Source organism: Budorcas taxicolor, chromosome 7 (genome assembly GCF_023091745.1).
Source record: "Budorcas taxicolor isolate Tak-1 chromosome 7, Takin1.1, whole genome shotgun sequence".
NCBI classification, from domain to species: domain Eukaryota; kingdom Metazoa; phylum Chordata; class Mammalia; order Artiodactyla; family Bovidae; genus Budorcas; species Budorcas taxicolor.
This window is the reverse complement of record NC_068916.1, coordinates 24,467,614-24,489,610: the sequence shown is the minus strand read 5'-3', so window position 1 is coordinate 24,489,610 and position 21,997 is coordinate 24,467,614. Positions and strand designations below refer to the sequence as shown.

At 38.0% G+C, this 21,997-nt stretch overlaps 1 protein-coding gene across 1 annotated transcript in view; it reads left to right on the top strand.

Moving 5' to 3' along the window:
• The window catches only part of ADAMTS19 (ADAM metallopeptidase with thrombospondin type 1 motif 19), a 276,785-nt gene that overhangs the window by 240,063 nt on the left and 14,725 nt on the right, over positions 1-21,997 (top strand). Inside the window, exon 21 of the mRNA XM_052643941.1 lies at positions 2,047-2,199. Coding sequence (XP_052499901.1) covers positions 2,047-2,199 — 153 coding nt within the window. The remainder of the gene's footprint in view (positions 1-2,046; positions 2,200-21,997) is intronic.

The window sequence follows — 21,997 nt, the reverse complement described above, 5'->3', positions numbered from 1 at the left end:
CACTTGCATATGAATATACGTGTGCATGCACACCCATAGCTGAAACATTCATATGCTTGATTTCAAAATATTAGTTGGGATGTAAAAATGACAGACTGAAAATGCCAAGCTGCATTTCAGCAAGTAGCCATTCGTTTGAAAATTGAGGACAGAGTAGCTTAGATAATAAGGTTTGGGGATATTCTTCAGTTAACCCAACCCCCCGTCCCCCCGAAAAAACACACTAGCAAATAGTATATCTTTCTCTTGTCTTATTTCTGACCTTTACTAGCCTTTTCAGTAGAGACTCCAAGAGCATAGCCTTCCAGGTCCTCAAAGCCCTGGCAGGGCTGAAAATGGTAGAAAAGGATGAAGAAGGGTGTTGCAAACTGAACACCTCAGGGACAGAGGGGTCTGGACAAAATATCCAGACAGGTGGTAGCTGCCAGCATGGAGCATTAGAACAAGTTATGCTGGATTAATAAATGTTTCATTCATTAAAAAAAAAAAAGATTTTGTTGAAAAGATCCTTCATCATGTATGATGTTTATCAGTTTTACATCAAAATGGATCAGTTCAGTCTGGCGAAACGATTCACATGAACATCAGAGAAACAGAAATACCCTACCTTCAGCTTAAGTGTAACACTTCCGCAAACTCTTCAGGAGGGATTAGGTCAGAAATGTTCTAACATACAGATTTTTGGCACCAGATGGGAGAAATAATATGTCTCAAAGTAATATACCAATTTTTAAAATGTGTCTTTTGTTTTTATTTGATATAAAAATTGAATTTATAGAACAGGATTAGTTTCCATTGGAAAAAAATGTGCTAAGTCACTTCAGTCATGTCCGATTCTTTGCAACCCCATGGACTGTAGCCTGTGAGGCTCCTTTGTCCATGGGAGTCTCCAGGCAAGAATACTGGAGTGGGTTGCCATTCCCTTCTCCAGGGGATCTTTCTGACCCAGGGATCGAACCCTCATCTCCTGCGGCTTCTGCTTGCAGGCAGATTCTTTACCGCTGAGCCACCAGGGAAGCCCCATTGGAAAAAAAAAAATTAATGTAAATATTAAAATACCAAATCACACGTGTAGTCTGCCTTAAAACTCAAGACATTCAAATGCAAACTAAAAATTATGAGACAATGACTCATTTGTGCCAAATGTATTATATTTAAAATCTCATGAGTTCTATGCTTCAGTTTTCAGAAAAACAACTGCTGAAATCTGCAGCTACATCCTTGCTGTTTCGCTGTAGCTCTTTCTTTGGAACTTTTCCAGATATAAATATAAATTGGAGTTTTCAAGTTTTGCCATGTCTCTCGTCCCTTCCTTCCTCTCAGCTGTCATACCCAATGGCATTTTGGTTCCTGTGTCCATATAATCAGTGCTGCACACTCTTGTAAGACTGGGAAGCTTTATACATGTTCCTTAATGGGGAGCACAAATGTAAAAGAGAAGGTCAGTTATATCCTACAGGCCTTATACCTGTTATATCACATCATTAATCAAGCATTAGTTATTCATGAGATGAACTGAATTTTTTAAACTGAATTATATTTTCAATCCAAAAACCATTTAGAATGATGATTTCTAGAAGTATATAATTATGTAAAGAAACTTTTGTTTTTGCTACATATGCTCTGTTTTAACTTTATATCCTCTTAGAAATTGTCATTTTTTTACAAGAACTTCTTAAGGCTAACACAAACTAAGTCTTCACCAAAAATAAAATGAATTTCCTTACATAATTATATATGATAATTTGATGTCAGTTATTAGGTTAGTGTTTACACTTTGACCACTGTTTATCTGTCTTTCATAAGCACTCACTGTGTTGTAGAACTCTCTGTAGTAATGGTCCTGTGTTTCTGAAACCCATTCATTTCTAGCACTGTGCCTGAAGCACTGTCTGGCCTCTGATGCTAAGGCATAGCCTTCATTCTGGCCTTTGTGTAGGTGATAGGTGTATGAGAGATAAGAATCAGTTCCTAATGTAATTTGATCATCAAGTCTATATCTTCTAATCACCAGCTTTATCCACAGTCTCTGACGTTATTTTCCAGTGTTCGGTCAAGTGTGGCAAAGGTGTACGTCATCGGACTGTGAGGTGTACTAACCCTAGAAAGAAATGTGTCCTCTCCACCCGACCCAGGGAGGCTGAAGACTGTGAGGATTACTCCAAATGCTACGTGTGGCGGATGGGTGACTGGTCTAAGGTGAGAACCTTTCTGTACATACTCAAAGTTTCCCTAATGTCAGCATTGCCCTGAGTACTATAACCACACAGTATGAAGTGCAGGAGGCATAGGAGACAGAGGTAAGGTAGAGTATTACATATGTACGTGTGTAGCTGCAAAGTCATGTCTGGCTCTTTGCGACCCATTGGACTATAGCCCCCGGGCTCCTCTGTCCATGAGGTTTTCCAGGCAAGGATGCTGGAGTGAGTTGCCATTTCCTCCTCCAGGGTATCTTCCCGACCCAGAGATAGAGCCCACGTGTCCTGCATTAGCAGGTGAATCCTTCACCACTGAGCCAAGAGTATTAATTACTAAGGTCCCAATCCTGTTTTTCTGTCTATGATAATGACTCTGTAAAACTGTTCTAAATAATAAGTATCAGTAAGATAGAAATGTGTAAAGTACTGAACACCATTTTTGACACAAAGGAAGCTCTCGACAAGTGTTATATATTATTATTGTTTTGCTGCTTGTATTGTTGATACTTATTTTGCTCAGAATATTTTTTGTATAAAACTTGTCTAGTGAGTAGAACACTAACAGATAAGTTCCTTTGAAATATAAGTAAGGTAGATAATGACAGGACCAAACAAAGAGAATTCCCATCTTAATATGTAAAGGATATTGTTTTCCCCACCATTATTTTGGATTGTACATAGAAGAAATTGAAAGGAGCAGAATTCTTGAAGTCCTTTAGTCAGATCAGGTAGACACAATTTCGTTCGCAGATGAACAGTGAGTTTATTCATCTTAGTGGTAATATTTAAAATTTATGAATTAAGAACTTTATGGGTTGTAGAAAATAGCTCAGATATTCACTCTAAAAGTATTAATAAATCCCATGTTTTTAGATATAATTCTGATCATATCTGAGTGAAAATAGCTGTCAAATACTAAGAAGTTTTAGTCAGATGATCCCTTGTGCCTTGCTATATTGAACCTGTTATCATGGATCTAATGTTCTAAGGCTTACAATAGACATAATAAATCTACTGTTATAAATTACCTGCTGTATTACAAATGAAAAAAAAAAAAAATGGTGCCTGCCATGGGGCCAGGCATGGAGGGGCAAGTGATAGCTGTTCATGAATAAACCTAAAGGATATTCTGGAAGAAATATTTTCATTTTACAACTTTCTTCAGTTAGTCAGCCTCCTTATTATTACTCAAAAAGAAATCCATGCCATTTAAAATCTATTTTCTTATGATTTTTCATGCCTTTTTTCTCCAATGAAAGTTTGTATATTAACTTTGCATATGAATTCTCACTGAACTATATTGTTTCCACATCTTTGAACACTGGGACTCTACAAGGTACATTTGTCAACAATGTAAATCAGTCCCTGACTACCGAATTAGGAAATAACCCAATCCCTGCAGTTTTAGTTGGTGAACCATATAAGGAAACTTCACACTTCAGAGTAAGCAACTTTTAGACAAAAGAGAATTCTAAATTGACCATAAATAATTAATTTCATGTTCAGGCTTTAGAGTTCCCACTTTTAAGAGACAAATAGAGTGATGGGGAAAGATATGGCTTGCAAGTCAAGAACATGGGGTACAGCTAGGACTCCCTCATTGACTGCTTCTGTGTCTAATTCCTTAAGAGTGAAATAAGGAAAATAGATAACACCGTTATTTTCGATCCATTTTTATATTAACACCTCATTTGACACTGAAAGTTTAAACTAGGTTAAGGAAATGAATGTACTCCTTGCGGGAGTGTGAGGAGGATCACCTATTGCTCCCTATCAGTTGTAGAAATCTTGTGTTTGTTTGTTTTGGCTAGCGAAATTCTAGATGTTTTCCCAAAATGAAATAATTCTGCTCTAAGAAAAAGTTTTAAAATGACTCGAATAAATGAGCAATATTCTTCCAACTTCATTAATAGAAATATTCTAAGTGATAACCCTAGTTAACTACAAAAAGCAAAATTATTACAGGAAATAGAAGGTCCAGATATTATAATTTGTGACCCAGAATGCTAAGCTGCCACATTGCTACATATGGAAATAAGGCTAGCAAATCTTATTTACATGACAAATACTATTGCAATTGATTAATAAATGTGCCTGTTTTGTGGCCTCTGGTCAAATCTTAAGCCAAATCAAAATTAACTGGGGAGATCATAGAAAACATTGATTTGTGCTAAGCCTGAAAAAATTTTTTTTCAATTTTACCACAGTTTACATGTATGTAGGACTTCCCTGGTAGCTCAGTGGTAAAGAACCTGCCTGCCACTGCAGGAAATGGGGGTTCCATCCCTGGGTAGGGAAGATTCCCTGGAGGAGGAAATGGCAATCCAGTCCAGTATTCTAGCCAGAAGAATCCCACAGACAGAGGAGCCTGGCGTGCTGCAGTCCATGGGATGGCAAAAGAGTCAGACGTGACTTAGCAACTAAACAACAGTTTTTAAATAGGCTTGTGTTGAATTAGTTTAAATTCATCTTTGTTATGTTACTCCATTGCTACCTAGCTAGAATAGCCTTTTTGAGTAAAGAAAGTAATGGATAGATCTAATAAATACTCATTTTTACTCAGTGATTTTTAACCTTTGTTTGTTGCAGTTTGCTTATGTAGAAGATCCAGTTATACTGTATTTTCTATTCTTTTTATGAATGTCTGTTCTTTCCCTTGAAGCTCTTTTCTTTCTTTCTTTCTTTTTTTAAGTCTTAACATAACAGTTTCAAACAGCATGCACAAATTAAAGCCAGTGGCTCCATGCAAGCTTTATTGATTTCTCCCCTCTTGTTTTACCCTTAATGTATCACTTTCATGTTCAAATGAAGACCATCCCAAAATAATTACCAAAAAAAAAAAAGAATGGTGCTCTGATTATTAAGTTTCGGTGATTAAAGCATTCATGGACAGAGGAAACACATAGATCTCTTATTTTTATCAGCTGTGTTCCTGGAATCCGAATAACAACAAGATGTGTGCAATTATGGGTCAATTTCTGTGCTCCTCTGAAGTCAGTTAATCTGTCAGTTTCATTCAAATTCTACTAATTTTTTTAAACCCTTGATAAACCTAAATGGACTTAAAATTAAATCCTGGGTTGGCTTTAATCAGGTTTATTCAGTGGACTCTCCATAAGGTCTAAGCTCTGAAATCCTGCTTTTCCCTCAATAATATTGACGAATCATTAGCAATTCAGTAAAATATGTATATGTTCTCAGATTTTTCCACTGTCTAAAAGCCACTGACCACTGTTGAGCCAAGGTAATATTGGCTAAATGGAGGGTTACTAAGAATATGGCTTATGCCTCAAACTGTGTTCACAGCATTTATATCAGCCTATATAATTCCTAGCATTTACAATGTAATGATTTTGTGTACACAGTGGGAAAAATTGCTCTCAGCTGAGAGGAAAAAAGGTATAAATCCAGGTATACCCAAAGAAAAATTTCCTATCATATAACTGTTAGCTCTGATTTCAAAGCAGATGTAATATGGCCTTTATTAAACATTGCTAATGTTTATTTCATCGAGACTAGAAAGTTGGCAACAATAAGGCAAAAACAATCTGGTTGCTTTGCTCTGGCTTGAGTTAACTGTTGAAATAATCATATGCCACATTCTGATATATATTCGGCCTTAGGGTCTTTCCTGGGAAAGCAAAACATGACCCATCTGTTTCCTGGCATTATAAATCTGTATTTACTCATTTAAACTGTCCTAAGCATAGAACACTGACTTGAAAAAAATAATGTAGTCTCTTATGCTTAATGAAATGCCATATTTTCTGGCTGAATTTGATCTTTCTGCCTTTACTTAAAATTCTGAAACTTCTCGTTTTCATTATTGGAGGCCAATAGATAAGCAAATAAAAGAGTATTCTTTTATCTACTTTCTATACAGAGTTTGGTCCTTCATCAAGCTTTTATAGAATAAATTTTTCTGTACAGTATTAAGAAATGATTTATACGTATTCAAGTGAACTTTAAAGACCAAACAAAACACCTTGGAATTGCACATAATTGTGGCTTATTCTTGGATTCCATACATACTGTACAATTCAAACTTACTATAACCCTTTAAAATTCCAGAAGGTGACTAGATTTGGCCACATTCCAAATTATGACATGATTAATAGAGTTTTGGGTAGGAGAGTGTGAGTCTTTTGTAATTATATAATTGAAAATAATGCAGTGGAAGCACAAGAAATCATTCTGAGTGATTTAATTATATAGGTAATATGGTATAGCTTTGTTTAGAAGTAGTAAATATTTAAGCTTGCAGTATGGTGAGTTATTTTTAACTTACCTGCAAAAGGAAACCGCAGTTGTATTCAGTATATTCATTTGAATAGAAGAAGAATCTAAAAACAAAGGTCATTTTTTCTAATGAATAGGGGAATTACATCAAACTAATACCTGCTTTCTAACTATAAAAATAACATTTAAGTTGGATCTTCCCTGGTGGTCCATTGGCTAAGACTCCACACCCCTAAGGCAGGGGGGCCTGGGTTTGATTCCTGGTCAGGGAACTAGATCCCACTTGCTACAACTAAAGATTCCACATGCCACAGTTAAGACTGGAGCAAACAAATAAATAAATACTTTAGAAAATAACAGTTTTGTTAATAGGAATCCTACTTATTTTGAGATCATTCTCATAGTAAAGATTTTCTAAAGCAGTCTCAAAATGGCATTTTATGATGATTTTTTTGCATTTTCTCTGAGAAGCATTGTAAATAAAACTCAAATCATATTCATTACTTGATTATTTATTTCTGTAACTGTGAAAGAGTTGAATATATCTGGATTATTTTTAGTCAGAATAATTTTCTGAATACATATGCTTCAAATACCATTAAAATCCACCTAGTGTATTATATTGTCCTGCTGCTGCTGCTGCTGCTGCTGCTAAGTCACTCAGTCATGTCCGACTCTGTGCGACCCCACAGACAGCAGCCCACCAGGCTCCCCCGTCCCTGGGATTCTCCAGGCAAGAACACTGGAGTGGGCTGCCATTTCCTTCTCCAAAGCATGAAAGTGAAAAGTGAAAGTGAAGTCGCTCAGTCGTGTCTGACTCTTAGCGACCCCATGGACTGCAGCCCACCAGGCTCCTCCATCCATGGGCTTTTCCAGGCAAGAGTACTGGAGTGGGGTGCCATTGGACTCAGTAATAACTATGGGAAAATAAGTGTGCCATTTCCTGTGTCATTACCTACCTAATTTTTTAAAAGAAGTTCAAAAAGAGACTTAAATTATCACGTAAATCTTGCCAGTACTTTAAGTAATGCTCTTTGCGTTATCAAGATATATAACCTTAAAGTAGTCTCATACTGCCTAATTATTAAGTTAAAGCAATTCATAACAGGCACTTTATCCAGATTAGTCAGCAGTCAATATAAATAAGTGGCTTGGTGGTTTGCACCATTTCACATGTCCCTGGTTTTATTTCTTGCTGTTTGTTACAGTGGACTCCGAGACGGATTGCTTGTTCCCAGATCTCATAGGTCCTTGGCTTGATGATTTGCCTTCAGCTTTCTACATAGAAGCTTGTCATTCCAGTTAACATTGACAGTGGTAGTTGTGACTTATCACCATTTGTAGGAAATTATGAATAATTACATAAGACATTTCACTGAAGGAAAACTTAGGAATCAGTGAAGGAAACTTAAAACTTGATCAGAGCAATCAAGAATATCCTAAAACAAATTACTAGATGATACCACATTTTAAGTCATGCATCTCTACAGCCTAGTGTTGCTACATTAAAAGAAAAGGAACCAAAAAAAAAAAAAAAAAAAAGGAAAGAAAACCGAGATCCAAAAATTGAAGAACAGGGAGTTCTTGTTACCCAGTGGCTAGGATAGAACCTTTTGACTATGGATTCTTACATAGGTGGACTGATGCAGTCACCCCACTCCAACTCAATCAACTTACAGAATGTTCCAGAATTCAAATGAATATATGTATAGATCACTGGTTTCTAATACAGCTAAACTAAGTGGGCTGTTACAGGTTAGTAGAAGGAAGCTCAATCACTTGTTAGAAGGATTTCCCTTTCAAATTTGAAGAAATTATTAGCAGTAACAGTAAATAAATTAAATATCCTACTAGAATGTAAAAATAGAAATGTTAAGTATATTCTGAAACTAGAGAATAAAAGGAATTAATAAAATGAGAACTGCTAGATGGAGAAAATATATTGTTAAGTAGATTGATTAGTAAATTTAATATTTACCAAAGACCTGAATGTGATCATTTTAAGACTGAATTCATATTAATTTATGAATTCTTGCATTGCCAGAATTATGTTGCATGGCAAACTCATTCATTAGGATGTGAGAGAAATACTGTAGTTAAAGATAATCAAATAATCTATGCTCAAAGAATATTCAGATCCTTTAGCATTCTTCTGTACATGGCAGATCCCAAAGAGAGACTTGGTGAAGTGCAAGTCACTCAGCCTGTTTTGAGTCTTTGTGACCCCATGAACTATAGCATTCATGGGATTTTCCAGGCCAGAATATTGGAGTGGGTAGCCTATCCCTTCTCCAGGGGCACTTCCTGACCCAGAAATTGAACCAGAGTCTCCTGCATTACAGGCGGATTCTTTACCAGCTGAGCTATCAGGGAAGCCCTAAGAGAGACTCTGGTATTTCACTTTTCTTTTCTTTCTTTTTTCTTTTTTTAATACCAAGAATCACTTTTACAGAGTATGTAGCTAGTTTGTTATTTAGTATAACACACTTTAGAAAAGCTTACAATAGATTAAATTTCAAAATCTAGCTTTGTAAATATTTTTTCTACATTGATAAAATTAGTAGATTGAAACCAAACTGAAATAGTCTGTAATCCAGAAAACTGTTCTTGAGATGGATTAGCATTTCTTTCTTTTTTTTTTTTTTAATTTTAAAATCTTTAATTCTTACATGTGTTCCCAAACATGAACCCCCCTCCCACTTCCCTCCCCATAACATCTCTGTGGGTCATCCCCATGCACCAGCCCCAAGCATGCTGTATCCTGCGTCAGACATAGACTGGCGATTCAATTCTTACATGATAGTATACATGACAGAATGCCATTCTCCCATATCATCCCACCCTCTCCCTCTCCCTCTGAGTCCAAAAGTCCGTTATACACAGCTGCGTCTTTTTTCCTGTCTTGCATACAGGGTTGTCATTGCCATCTTTCTAAATTCCATATATATGTGTTAGTATACTGTATTGGTGTTTTTCTTTCTGGCTTACTTCACTCTGTATAATCGGCTCCAGTTTCATCCACCTCATCAGAACTGATTCAAATGAATTCTTTTTAACGGCTGAGTAATACTCCATTGTGTATATGTACCACAGCTTTCTTATCCATTCATCTGCTGATGGACATCTAGGTTGTTTCCATGTCCTGGCTATTATAAACAGTGCTGCGAGGAACATTGGGGTACATGTGTCTCTTTCAATTCTGGTTTCCTCGGTGTGTATGCCCAGCAGTGGGATTGCTGGGTCATAAGGGAGTTCTATTTGCAATTTTTTAAGGAATCTCCACACTGTTCTCCATAGTGGCTGTACTAGTTTGCATTCCCACCAACAGTGTAGGAGGGTTCCCTTTTCTCCACGACCTCTCCAGCATTTATTGCTTGCAGATTTTTGGATCGCAGCCATTCTGACTGGTGTGAAGTGGTACCTCATTGTGGTTTTGATTTGCATTTCTCTAATAATGAGTGATATTGAGCATCTTTTCATGTGTTTGTTAGCCATCTGTATGTCTTCTTTGGAGAAATGTCTATTTAGTTCTTTGGCCCATTTTTTGATTGGGTCGTTTATTTTCCTGGAATCGAGCTGCATAAGTTGCTTGTATATTTTTGAGATTAGTTGTTTGTCAGTTGCTTCATTTGCTATTATTTTCTCCCATTCAGAAGGCTGTCTTTTCACCTTGCTTATATTTTCCTTTGTTGTGCAGAAGCTTTTAATTTTAATTAGATCCCATTTGTTTATTTTTGCTTTTATTTCCAGAATTCTGGGAGGTGGATCATGGAGGATCCTGCTGTGATTTATGTCTGAGAGTGTTTTGCCTATGTTCTCCTCTAGGAGTTTTATAGTTTCTGGTCTTACATTTAGATCTTTAATCCATTTTGAGTTTATTTTTGTGTGCGGTGTTAGAAAGTGATCTAGTTTCATTCTTTTACAAGTGGTTGACCAGTTTTCCCAGCACCACTTGTTAAAGAGATTGTCTTTACTCCATTGTATATTCTTGCCTCCTTTGTCAAAGATAAGGTGTCCATATGTGTGTGGATTTATCTCTGGGCTTTCTATTTTGTTCCATTGATCTATATTTCTGTCTTTGTGCCAGTACCATACTGTCTTGATGACTGTGGCTTTGTAGTAGAGCCTGAAGTCAGGCAAGTTGATTCCTCCAGTTCCATTCTTCTTTCTCAAGATTGCTTTGGCAATTCGAGGTTTTTTGTATTTCCATACAAATCTTGAAATTATTTGTTCTAGTTCTGTGGAAAAATATGGCTGGTAGCTTGATAGGGATTGCATTGAATTTGTAAATTGCTTTGGGTAGTATACTCATTTTCACTATATTGATTCTTCCGATCCATGAACATGGTATATTTCTCCATCTATTAGTGTCCTCTTTGATTTCTTTCATCAGTGTTTTATAGTTTTCTGTATATAGGTCTTTAGTTTCTTTGGGTAGATATATTCCTAAGTATTTTATTCTTTTCGTTGCATTGGTGAATGGAATTGTTTCCTTAATTTCTTTTTCTACTTTCTCATTATTGGTGTATAGGAATGCAAGGGATTTCTGTGTGTTGATTTTATATCCTGCAACTTTACTGTATTCATTGATGAACTCTAGTAATTTTCTGGTGGAGTCTTTAGGGTTTTCCATGTAGAGGATCATGTCATCTGCAAACAGTGAGAGTTTTACTTCTTCTTTTCCAATTTGGATTCCTTTTATTTCTTTTTCTGCTCTGATTGCTGTGGCCAAAACTTCCAGAACTATGTTGAATAGTAGCGGTGAAAGTGGACACCCTTGTCTTGTTCCTCACTTTAGGGGAAATGCTTTCAATTTTTCACCATTGAGGATAATGTTTGCTGTGGGTTTGTCATATATAGCTTTTATTATGTTGAGGTATGTTCCTTCTATTCCTGCTTTCTGGAGAGTTTTTATCATAAATGGATGTTGAATTTTGTCAAAGGCCTTCTCTGCATCTATTGAGATAATCATATGGTTTTTATTTTTCAATTTGTTAATGTGGTGAATTACATTGATTGATTTGCGGATATTGAAGAATCCTTGCATCCCTGGGATAAAGCCCACTTGGTCATGGTGTATGATCTTTTTAATGTGTTGTTGGATTCTGATTGCTAGAATTTTGTTGAGGATTTTTGCATCTATGTTCATCAGTGATATTGGCCTGTAGTTTTCTTTTTTTGTGACATCTTTGTCAGCTTTTGGTATTAGGGTGATGGTGGCCTCATAGAATGAGTTTGGAAGTTTACCTTCCTCTGCAATTTTCTGGAAGAGTTTGAGTAGGATAGGTGTTAGCTCTTCTCGACATTTTTGGTAGAATTCAGCTGTGAAGCCGTCTGGACCTGGGCTTTTGTTTGCTGGAAGATTTCTGATTACAGTTTCAATTTCCGTGCTTGTGATGGGTCTGTTAAGATTTTCTATTTCTTCCTGGTTCAGTTTTGGAAAATTGTACTTTTCTAAGAATTTGTCCATTTCTTCCACGTTGTCCATTTTATTGGCATACAACTGCTGATAGTAGTCTCTTATGATCCTTTGTATTTCTGTGTTGTCTGTTGTGATCTCTCCATTTTCATTTCTAATTTTATTGATTTGATTTTTCTCTCTCTGCTTCTTGATGAGTCTGGCTAGTGGTTTGTCAATTTTATTTATCCTTTCAAAGAACCAGCTTTTGGCTTTGTTGATTTTTGCTATGGTCTCTTTTGTTTCTTTTGCATTTATTTCTGCCCTAATTTTTAAGATTTCTTTCCTTCTACTAACTCTGGGGTTCTCCAATTCTTCCTTTTCTAGTTGCTTTAGTTGTAGAGTTAGGTTATTTATTTGACTTTTTTCTTGTTTCTTGAGGTATGCCTGTATTGCTATGAACTTTCCTCTTAGCACTGCTTGTATAGTGTCCCACAGGTTTTGGGTTGTTTTGTTTTCATTTTCATTCATTTCTATGCATATTTTGATTTCTTTTTTGATTTCTTCTGTGATTTGTTGTTTATTCAGAAGTGTGTTGTTCAACCTCCATATGTTGGAATTTTTAGTAGTTTTTCTCCTGTAATTGAGATCTAATCTTAATGCATTATGGTCAGAAAAGATGCTTGGAATGATTTCGATTTTTTTGAATTTATCAAGTTTAGATTTATGGCCCAGGATGTGATCTATCCTGGAGAATGTTCCATGAGCACTTGAAAAAAAGGTGAAATTCATTGTTTTGGGGTGAAATGTCCTATAGACATCAATTAGGTCTAATTGATCTAATGTATCATTTAAAGTTTGCGTTTCTTTATTAATTTTCTGTTTAGTTGATCTGTCCATAGGTGTGAGTGGGGTATTAAAGTCTCCCACTATTATTGTTATTGTTGATTTCCCCTTTCATACTTGTTAGCATTTGTCTTACATATTGCGGTGCTCCTATATTGGGTGCATATATATTTATAATTGTTATATCTTCTTCTTGGATTGATCCTTTGATCATTATGTAGTGGCCTTCTTTGTCTCTTTTCACAGCCTTTGTTTTAAAGTCTATTTTATCGGATATGAGTATTGCCACTCCTGCTTTCTTTTGGTCTCTATTTGCATGGTATATCTTTTTCCAGCCCTTCACTTTCAGTCTGTATGTGTCCCTTGTTTTGAGGTGGGTCTCTTGTAAGCAGCATATAGAGGGGTCTTGTTTTTGTATCCATTCGGCCAGTCTTTGCCTTTTGGTTGGGGCGTTCAACCCATTTACGTTTAAGGTAATTATTGATAAGTATGATCCCGTTATCATTTACTTTATTGTTTTGGGTTCGGGTTTATACACCCTTTTCATGTTTCCTGTCTAGAGAATATCCTTTAGAATTTGTTGGAGAGCTGGTTTGGTGGTGCTGAATTCTCTCAGTTTTTGCTTGTCTGTAAAGCTTTTGATTTCTCCTTCGTATTTGAATGAGATCCTTGCTGGGTACAGTAATCTGGGCTGTAGGTTATTGTCTTTCATCACTTTAAGTATGTCTTGCCATTCCCTCCTGGTCTGAAGAGTTTCTATTGAAAGATCAGCTGTTATCCTTATGGGAATCCCCTTGTGTGTTATTTGTTGTTTTTCCCTTGCTGCTTTTAATATTTGTTCTTTGTGTTTCATCTTTGTTAATTTGATTAATATGTGTCTTGGGGTGTTTCACCTTGGGTTTATCCTATTTGGAACTCTCTGTGTTTCTTGGACTTGGGTGATTATCTCCTTCCCCATTTTAGGGAAGTTTTCAACTATTATCTCCTCAAGGATTTTCTCATGATCTTTCTTTCTGTCTTCTTCTTCTGGGACTCCTATAATTCGAATGTTGGAGCGTTTCATATTGTCCTGGAGGTCTCTGAGATTGTCCTCGTTTCTTTTAATTCGTTTTTCTTGTTTCCTCTCTGATTCATTTATTTCTACCATTCTATCTTCTATTTCACTAATCCTATCTTCTGCCTCCGTTATTCTACTATTTGTTGCCTCCAGAGTGTTTCTGATCTCATTTATTGCGTTATTCATTATATTTTGACTCTTTTTTATTTCTTCTAGGTCCTTGTTAAACCTTTCTTGCATCTTCTCAATCCTTGTCTCTAGACTATTTATCTGTGATTCTATTTTGATTTCAAGATTTTGGATCATTTTCACTATCAATATTCGGAATTCCTTCTCAGGTAGATTCCCTACTTCTTCCTCTTTTGTTTGGTTTGGTGGGCAACTCTCCTGTCCCTTTACCTGCTGAGTATTCCTCTGTCTCTTCATCTTGGTTATATTGCTGCGTTTGGGGTGGCCTTTTTATATTCTGGTAATTTGTGGAGTTCTCTTTATTATGGAGCATCCTCACTGTGGGTGGGGTTCTATCAGTGGCTTGTCAAGGTTTCCTGGTTAGGGAGGCTTGTATTGGAGTTCTGGTGGGTGGAGCTGGGTTTCTTCTCTCTGGAGTGCAGTGGAGTGACCAGTAATGGGTTATGAGACATCAAGGGTTTTGGAATAATTTTGAGCTGCCTGTATATTGAAGCTCAGGGGAGTGTTCCTGTGTTGCTGGAGAATTTGAGTGGTATGTCTTGTTTTGGAACTTGTTGGCCCTTGGGTGGAGCTTGGTTTCTGTGTAGGTATGAAGGCATTTGATGAGCTCCTATTGCTTAATGTTCCCTGAATTCAAGAGTTCTCTAATGTTTTCAGGCTTTGGATTTAAGCCTCCTGCTTCTGGTTTTCAGTTTTATTTTTACAGTAGCCTCTAGACTTCTCCATCTATACAGCACCGATGATAAAACATCTAGGTTAAAGATGAAAAGTTTCTCCACATTGAGGGACACTCAGAGAGGTTCACTGAGTTACAAGGAGAAGAGAAGATGGAGAGGGTAGTTAGAGGTAACTGGAATGAGATGCGGTGAGATCAAAAGAGGAGAGAGCAAGCTAGCCAGTAGTCACTTCCTTATGTGTGCTCTATAGTCTGGACCGCTCAGAGGTATTTACGGAGTTATACGGGGAAGAGGAGAGGGAGGAAGTAGACAGAGGTGACCAGGAGGATAAGAGAGAGGAATGAGAAGGAGAGAGACAAATCCTGCTAGTAACCAGTTCCTTAGGTGTTCTCCACTGTCTGGAACACACAGAGATTCACAGAGTTGGATAGAGAAGAGATGGGGGAGAAAAGAGACAGAGGCCACCTGGTGGAGAAAAAGGAGAGTCCAAAGGAGGAGAGAGTGGTCAAGCCAGTAATCTCGCTCTCAGGTAAACTTGGGTAGTGAAGTTTGGGTTTTTAAATGTACAAAATTGACAACAGAAACCTAAGAGCAAAGATTAAAAATCTAGAGTAGAGGTTGGATTTTAAAAAATACAATATTAAAGAAAAGAAGCAGAAGGAAAAAGGAAGAAAGAAAAAAAAAAAACAAGAATTATTTAAAAAACAAACAAAAAACAAAACAAAACAAAAAACAAAAAACCACCAACAACCATCCAAAGGCTATATATGGTGTTTGCCTTTAAAAAAAAAAAAAAAGTCTTTTTTTTTTTTTAAATAGTAATAGTAGGTTATAGAAATAAAAATTAGAGGAGAAATAGAAGACTTAACAATTAAAAAAAAAGTTAGAAAAAAAAAAGAAGAAGAAAAAAAAGGAATGATTTTAAAATTATTAAAAATATATCTGGCCCTTCTCTGATGTTTTGGGCCGTGTGGGATCACTTCCAAGGTGGTTCCCTCTGTTTAACTTCTTCTGTTTGCTGCTTTTTAGGCTCACTAGTTCAGTCGCACTGTGGGGAGGGGGGATGCTGCAAACAAATAGCACTGTCGTGTGCACACAGTGTCTCAGCCCCGCCTGACCTGTCCCTTCTCGCGGTGCACAAACCGCTCCGGCTCTACGATGCTCAGCCGGGAACCGTCTGGGGCCGGCCCTAGGCTGCGTGCACTTCCCCGGTCCAAGCCGCTCAGGTTCGGCGCTCAGGCCGCCCTCAGAGGCACAGATTCGGCTGGGACTGCGTTTTGTGCCCTTCCCAGGTCCGAGTAGCTCAGGAGTTTGGCGAGCGCGATCGCCGCGGCGTGTCACCTTTTCTGCCGCTGCTGCTCAGCTTTCTGGGTGGACCGCTGGCGTCCCCCGTGAGGCAGATTGTGAGTGTCCAGCACCCCCAGAAGTCTTAGCAAAGAGGCCTGCTTGCAGTTAGGTAAGTAAAGTCTCTCCGGGTCTGCAATTGCCCCTTTCCAGTCCTTACGGCTCTGGCTGCCTGTCCCCGGCGGGGGATGGTCTGCAGCCGGCTTTTTCCGTTCCGTCCTTTGTTCTGTGCTCGGTCCTGGCGGTGTCTTATGTTCGAGCTTTTCGTGCGGTAGCTATCCCACAGTCTGGTTTGCTAGCCCAAGTTAGATCGTTCTGGTTGCGCGTGGGGCGTTCCTGCCCGATTCTTACAAAGCACTGCAGCCCGCGCCTCCCGCACGTCCCTGCCCTGCCCCCACTTCCCAATGGCGGATGCAGGCGTCTGTGCTGCTTTTCCGCTGGGGGAGTTACTGTTGGGCTTGTAATCTCTTGGTTTTAATTATTTCTTTATTTTTCCTTCCTGGTATGTTGCCCTCTGTGTTTCCAAGACTCGCCACAGACTCGGCAGGGAGAGTGTTTCCTGGTGTTTGGAAACCTCTCTTCTTAAAATTCCCTTCCCGGGACGGGCTTCCCTTCCCGGGACGGAGCTCCCTCCCCACCTCCTTTGTCTCCTTTTTCGTCTTTTATATTTTTTCCTACCTGATTTTGAAGACAATGGTCTGCTTTTCTGGTTGCCTGATGACCTCTGCCAGCCTACAGAAGTTGTTTTGTGGAGTTTGCTCGGCATTGAAATGTTCTTTTGAGGAATTTGTGAGGGAGAAAGTGGTCTTCCCGTCCTATTCCTCCGCCATCTTTATCCCGTCCCTGGATTAGCATTTCTATTTAGTATTATTTTCTAATTATATCTACAAGTCTGTTGATATTTGAAGAAGATAACTGCTTATCATTTTTATGCTTATAGATAATCTCATAAGATAGGAAAATTTGAGCAGCTGCACAATTAACAAGTATGAATCTATCATCTGTGCGCATGCACTCAATCATGTCCGACTCTATGTGACCCATGGACTATAGCCTGCCAGGCTCCTCTCTCCATGGAATTTTCCAGGCGAGAATGCTAGAGTGGATTGCCATGCCCTCCTCCAGGGGATCTTACTGACCCAGGGATCTAACCTGCCTCTCTTGCGTCTCCTGCATTGGCAGGCAGCTCTTCACCAGTTGAGCTACCAGGAGTGCCTCTGAATCTATGATCCTGAGTTCTGTAATTGTTAACTCAGTCAGTGAATTAAAGAAATCAAAGACTATGGGCTTAATTTTAAGCATATAGGCATTGAGAAAACCTATCCCACAATATCCTAAAGAAGAGATATTTTGCATTATAGGAAAATTTCCTTTAAAAAATGCACTTATCTCTGAGTAGGCAGTTCATACTGAAGAAATTCCTCAATGATATATAAGATGCTTCTCCTCAAAAAAGACTTTCTATTATTTTGTTTAGATACATCCACCAAGCGTTTACCCAATTTGGTACTCACCATTCTATCTGAAAAAGATAGCCGTCTTCTAAACCGTGCACAAAATCCCTGAACTGTCGGCTATCAAATTGTTTTGTCTCTGTCTCTTTGTACTGCCAGAGAATGGGACATTTTTGCATTGTTATCATTTTTATTTTTAAGATCTCCTCAGAGTCTTGTCTATTGCCCCAGATATATTTTAAAAATTGAGTTTTCAAAATATTCCCAATTATTCAATGTAATTAAATGCTTTTGGCTGGTATTATTAAACATAGCAGAAATATATTAGCTTAAAAAGAATGAAGCACACATACTGTGTGTATGTCTTCTATCTAAAGAAAATGTATAATTTAAAGAGATTGAAGGAGTGTCTCTATGTATATGTTCATTGTCAATATTATATTTGCATATATATGTATAATTATGTTATAAATTCAGGTATAAGAACATTTTTTAACATCTTTTGGATTGGAAAATAGGGAGAAATTTTTTTTTAATCTACAGGGTTTAAAAATACTGTCTTCTTAATAGATCCTTGAAAAGTCACTAGAATCTTAAAATAATGTTGTCAGTTCTTCTGTGCTGCATACCAGGATATCTATAATTTTACCTTCTAAACCATACCCAGAATTAATTCAGCAAATATATGTCATTGAGTTAAAAATTACTCTTGATGTCCTTTATAGGTGTGGAGTATGGAGCAGGCCAAAGCTCATTTTGGGGACATTGAACTTCAATAGGTGGGGCAGGGTAGAGTGTCACAGAAAAATATAATGAAATTTGTTGCCTGTATAAAATTAAAATCAGAAGTTTTAGCACTGACTGTTTTTTACTTAGATTTAGGAAAGTATATGCTCATCAAATACCAGAGGATATCCAGAGATAGATACAAGCAGATCACCAGGACACCCAGAGAAGGAGATAGATACAATGCAAGGAAAAATAGGCAAATGATCAGCTAGTTAGAAAGGCATCATGCTAAGTCACTTCACTCATGTCTAACTCTTTGTGACCCATGAACTGTAGCCCACCAGGCTTCTCTGTCCTTAGGATTCTCTAGGCAAGAATACTGGAATGGGTTGTCATTTCCCCCTCCAGGAGACCTTTCGAACCCAAGGGTCGAACCCACGTCTCTTGCATCTCCTTCACTGGCAGGTGGGTTCTTTACTAGTAGCATGACCTGGGAAGCCCAGAAAGGCATCAGATGGATGCATAAAGTAATGAAGGGAAAAATTGTCTTAACAAACAGGTCCCTGCCCTGCTTCAAGTTAACTCTGGCTCTCCAGCCTCAGTATAGCTACAGTGCACAAACTGCAGCAGTCTTCTATGCAGAAGAGCAGGTCCTTAGGCCCCCTAACCTCAGCCCCCACATCTGCCAAAGGTGCCAAAGCAACTGAACGTCTCCCTGAATTTCAAAATACTCTGTGCAAGTAAAAGTTATAGTTTTCTGGGCTGAAAAACTTGTAGAGATAGTGGTTCTATGTTATGAGATAGGAAAGCCTAGAGATGAACCAAGTTGGAGGGGAAGGACTGTGAATTCTATTTGGGCTGTGCTTCATCATCTTTTATGTCAGTGATGTGTACAGTCAAAGGAAAAACATTGTTGAGTTACACAAACACCGTAGGAGACAAAAGCACAAATAACAGAATGAATTATAAAAATACATACTTTATGACTTTATGTACTATGGATAGAATATATACGAGTCCATATAGAAGAACTAAAACTAACAAACATGTTTAAAAAATAAACACACACACACAGCTCCAGGGCTCAGCAAGGCAACATGAGAGAAGTGGGTTGGGGGATAGTCTGGGTCTGCCATACAGAGGAAACAGTTTCTACTAAATTCTGCCCAATTGCTTCCACATACATTTTCTCATACTGCTTCTAAAATTGGATATTATCAAATTTTCTATCCTTTTGATACGTGAAAAAAATCTTATTTTGAAATGTACACATTCTTAGACTCAACAGCTCCATTGTCATAGAATTTTCTTACAGACATCCTCACATAATTTACTCATTATGTTTATGAAGATGCTCATTGCAGTCTTGTTTGGAACAACACACATTTGAACATAACCCACCCATCCATTAACTAGTTATATGACTCATAATACTATACACAGTGGAATACTGTCATTTTTAAAAGTGTATTTATATATACATAATGATGAAAAATTTCTCCAAGACCTACTATTAAATAGTAAATATTATGTAGAAGAGTTACATAGTATAAACTAAAGTTATTTACATGTATTGTTTTTATACATATTAATATTTCTCTATACAGATATACAAAGAACAATTTATTTGAATTACATTGAAGGAAAGGGTCTTCTGTACTTAAAATTCTACCCCCATCTCCATAAATCACCTTTCATTTTATAAACTGGTGAATGGTTTCTGTCAGAAATTAAAATTCTTTCTTAATAGTTATATTTTTCATGTTTCAGTCTCAAAAATGATTGATGTCATAAATATAGACAGATGCTAAGTGAATATTATATAATTTCTGTGAAGGGGAGAGGATTTGGTGAGTTAGGTAATTGGTGAGACAACTTGGTGTTGTCTTGGAATAAGACAGCCCTCGGTTTGACTTCTGAATTTTCTGATCAGTAAATTACTGAAGCCAGATGAAATAATTTATGAAGAATTATTAGCAAAGTATCAGTTACATAGTAACTAAATAAATGCTGACCATTCGTATTGTAGTGTCAGTAGAGATAGGGAAAATGGTTGGCTTTGAGAAACTGTTACGAGGTTAAAATGAAGAGAAGCAGGGTTGATCTTCTGTGTGAGGTGAAAAGGAGGGAGGGATTCATGTGTTTAAAAGGAATCCCACATTCACATGAGATAGGAAGTCCTAGAGATGAATCTGGAGAAGGCAATGGCACCCCACTCCAGTACTCTTGCCTGGAAAATCCCATGGACGGAGGAGCCTGGTAGGCTGTAGTTCATGGGGTCACTAAGAGTTTGGCACTACTGAGCAACTTCACTTTCACTTTTCACTTTCATGCGTTGGAGGAGGAAATGGCAACCCACTCCAGTGTTCTTGCCTGGAGAATCCCAGGGACAGGGGGAGCCTAGTGGCCTGCCGTCTATGGGGTCACACAGAGTCAGACACGACTGAAGTGACTTAGCAGCAGCAGCAGCAGAGATGAATCAAGTTGGAGGGGAAGGATTGTGAATTATGTTTCATGTGCCCATAAGAGAATTTAATGCTGGTATCTAGTAGGTAGATCAGAGGAAAGGAATGGGATGGAGTATACATTTTGGAATCGCCAACGTGTAGGCAGTGTTTAAATCTTGAAGGATAAGCGGGCCCGAAGATGAAGTGGCAGCCATGGAAAACTCCTTTCTTTAAAGGCATGTGAGAAAAGAAGCAACTGCTAGTAAAAGGGACTGAAAAGGGGTTACTCACAGCAACAGGAGGAAAGGCCATGAGAAACAAGAAAGAAAGTATGCTTAGGAATGTTCAATGAATCGAAGCTCAGAGGGACTTGAGGGGACGCTAGTTCTTTATTCTCAAACATTAGCTGCTATAGGGCTGTGTCAGTGGCATTCTCCTATTTTCTCAAAACAAAATTCTTCATTTTGTTTCCTCGAAATATATCCCACTCCCAGTTTCCTTTTTCTTGAAAAATGTCAATGCCATCTTCCCCAACACACATTCAGAAGGTATCCTTCACACTTTCTGTTCTATTCACAAGTAGAGTGTTCTTCACTCCCTTTTAATAAATACTTTTATTAAAAAATGCCATAATATCATATAAGAAACTAATCGCCAGTCCAGGTTTGCTGCAGGATACAGGACGCTTGGGGCTGGTGCATTGGGATGACCCAGAGGGATGGTACATGGAGGGAAGTGGGAGGAGGGTTCAGGATGGGGAACACGTGTACACCCGTGGCGGATTCATGTGGATGTATGGCAAAACCAATACAATATTGTAAAGTAATTAGCCTCCAATTAAAATAAATAAATTTAAATTAAAAAAAATAAAGGCCTTTTAATAAATATTTTCACCATGACTAGAGTTCAGTTCAGTTCGGTTGCTCAGTCATGTCCGACTCTTTGCGACCCCATGAATCGCAGCACGCCAGGCCTCCCTGTCCATCACCAACTCCCAGAGTTCACTCAGACTCATGTCCATCGAGTCCGTGATGCCATGCAGCCATCTCATCCTCGGTCGTCCCCTTCTCCTCCTGCCCCCAATCCCTCCCAGCATCAGAGTCTTTTTCCAATGAGTCAACTCTGCGTAAGGTGGCCAAAGTACTAGAGTTTCAGCTTTAGCATTATTCCAAAGAAATCCCAGGGCTGATCTCCTTCAGAATGGACTGGTTGGCTCTCCTTGCAGTCCAAGGGACTCTCAAGAGTCTTCTCCAACACCAAAGTTCAAAAGCATCAATTCTTCGGTGCTCAGCCTTCTTCACAGTCCAACTCTCACATCCATACATGACCACTGGAAAAACTATAACCTTGACTAGACGTAACAACTTATAATGTGCTTCTGTACCCTCAGACTGCCCTTTTACAGATTCATTCATTCAT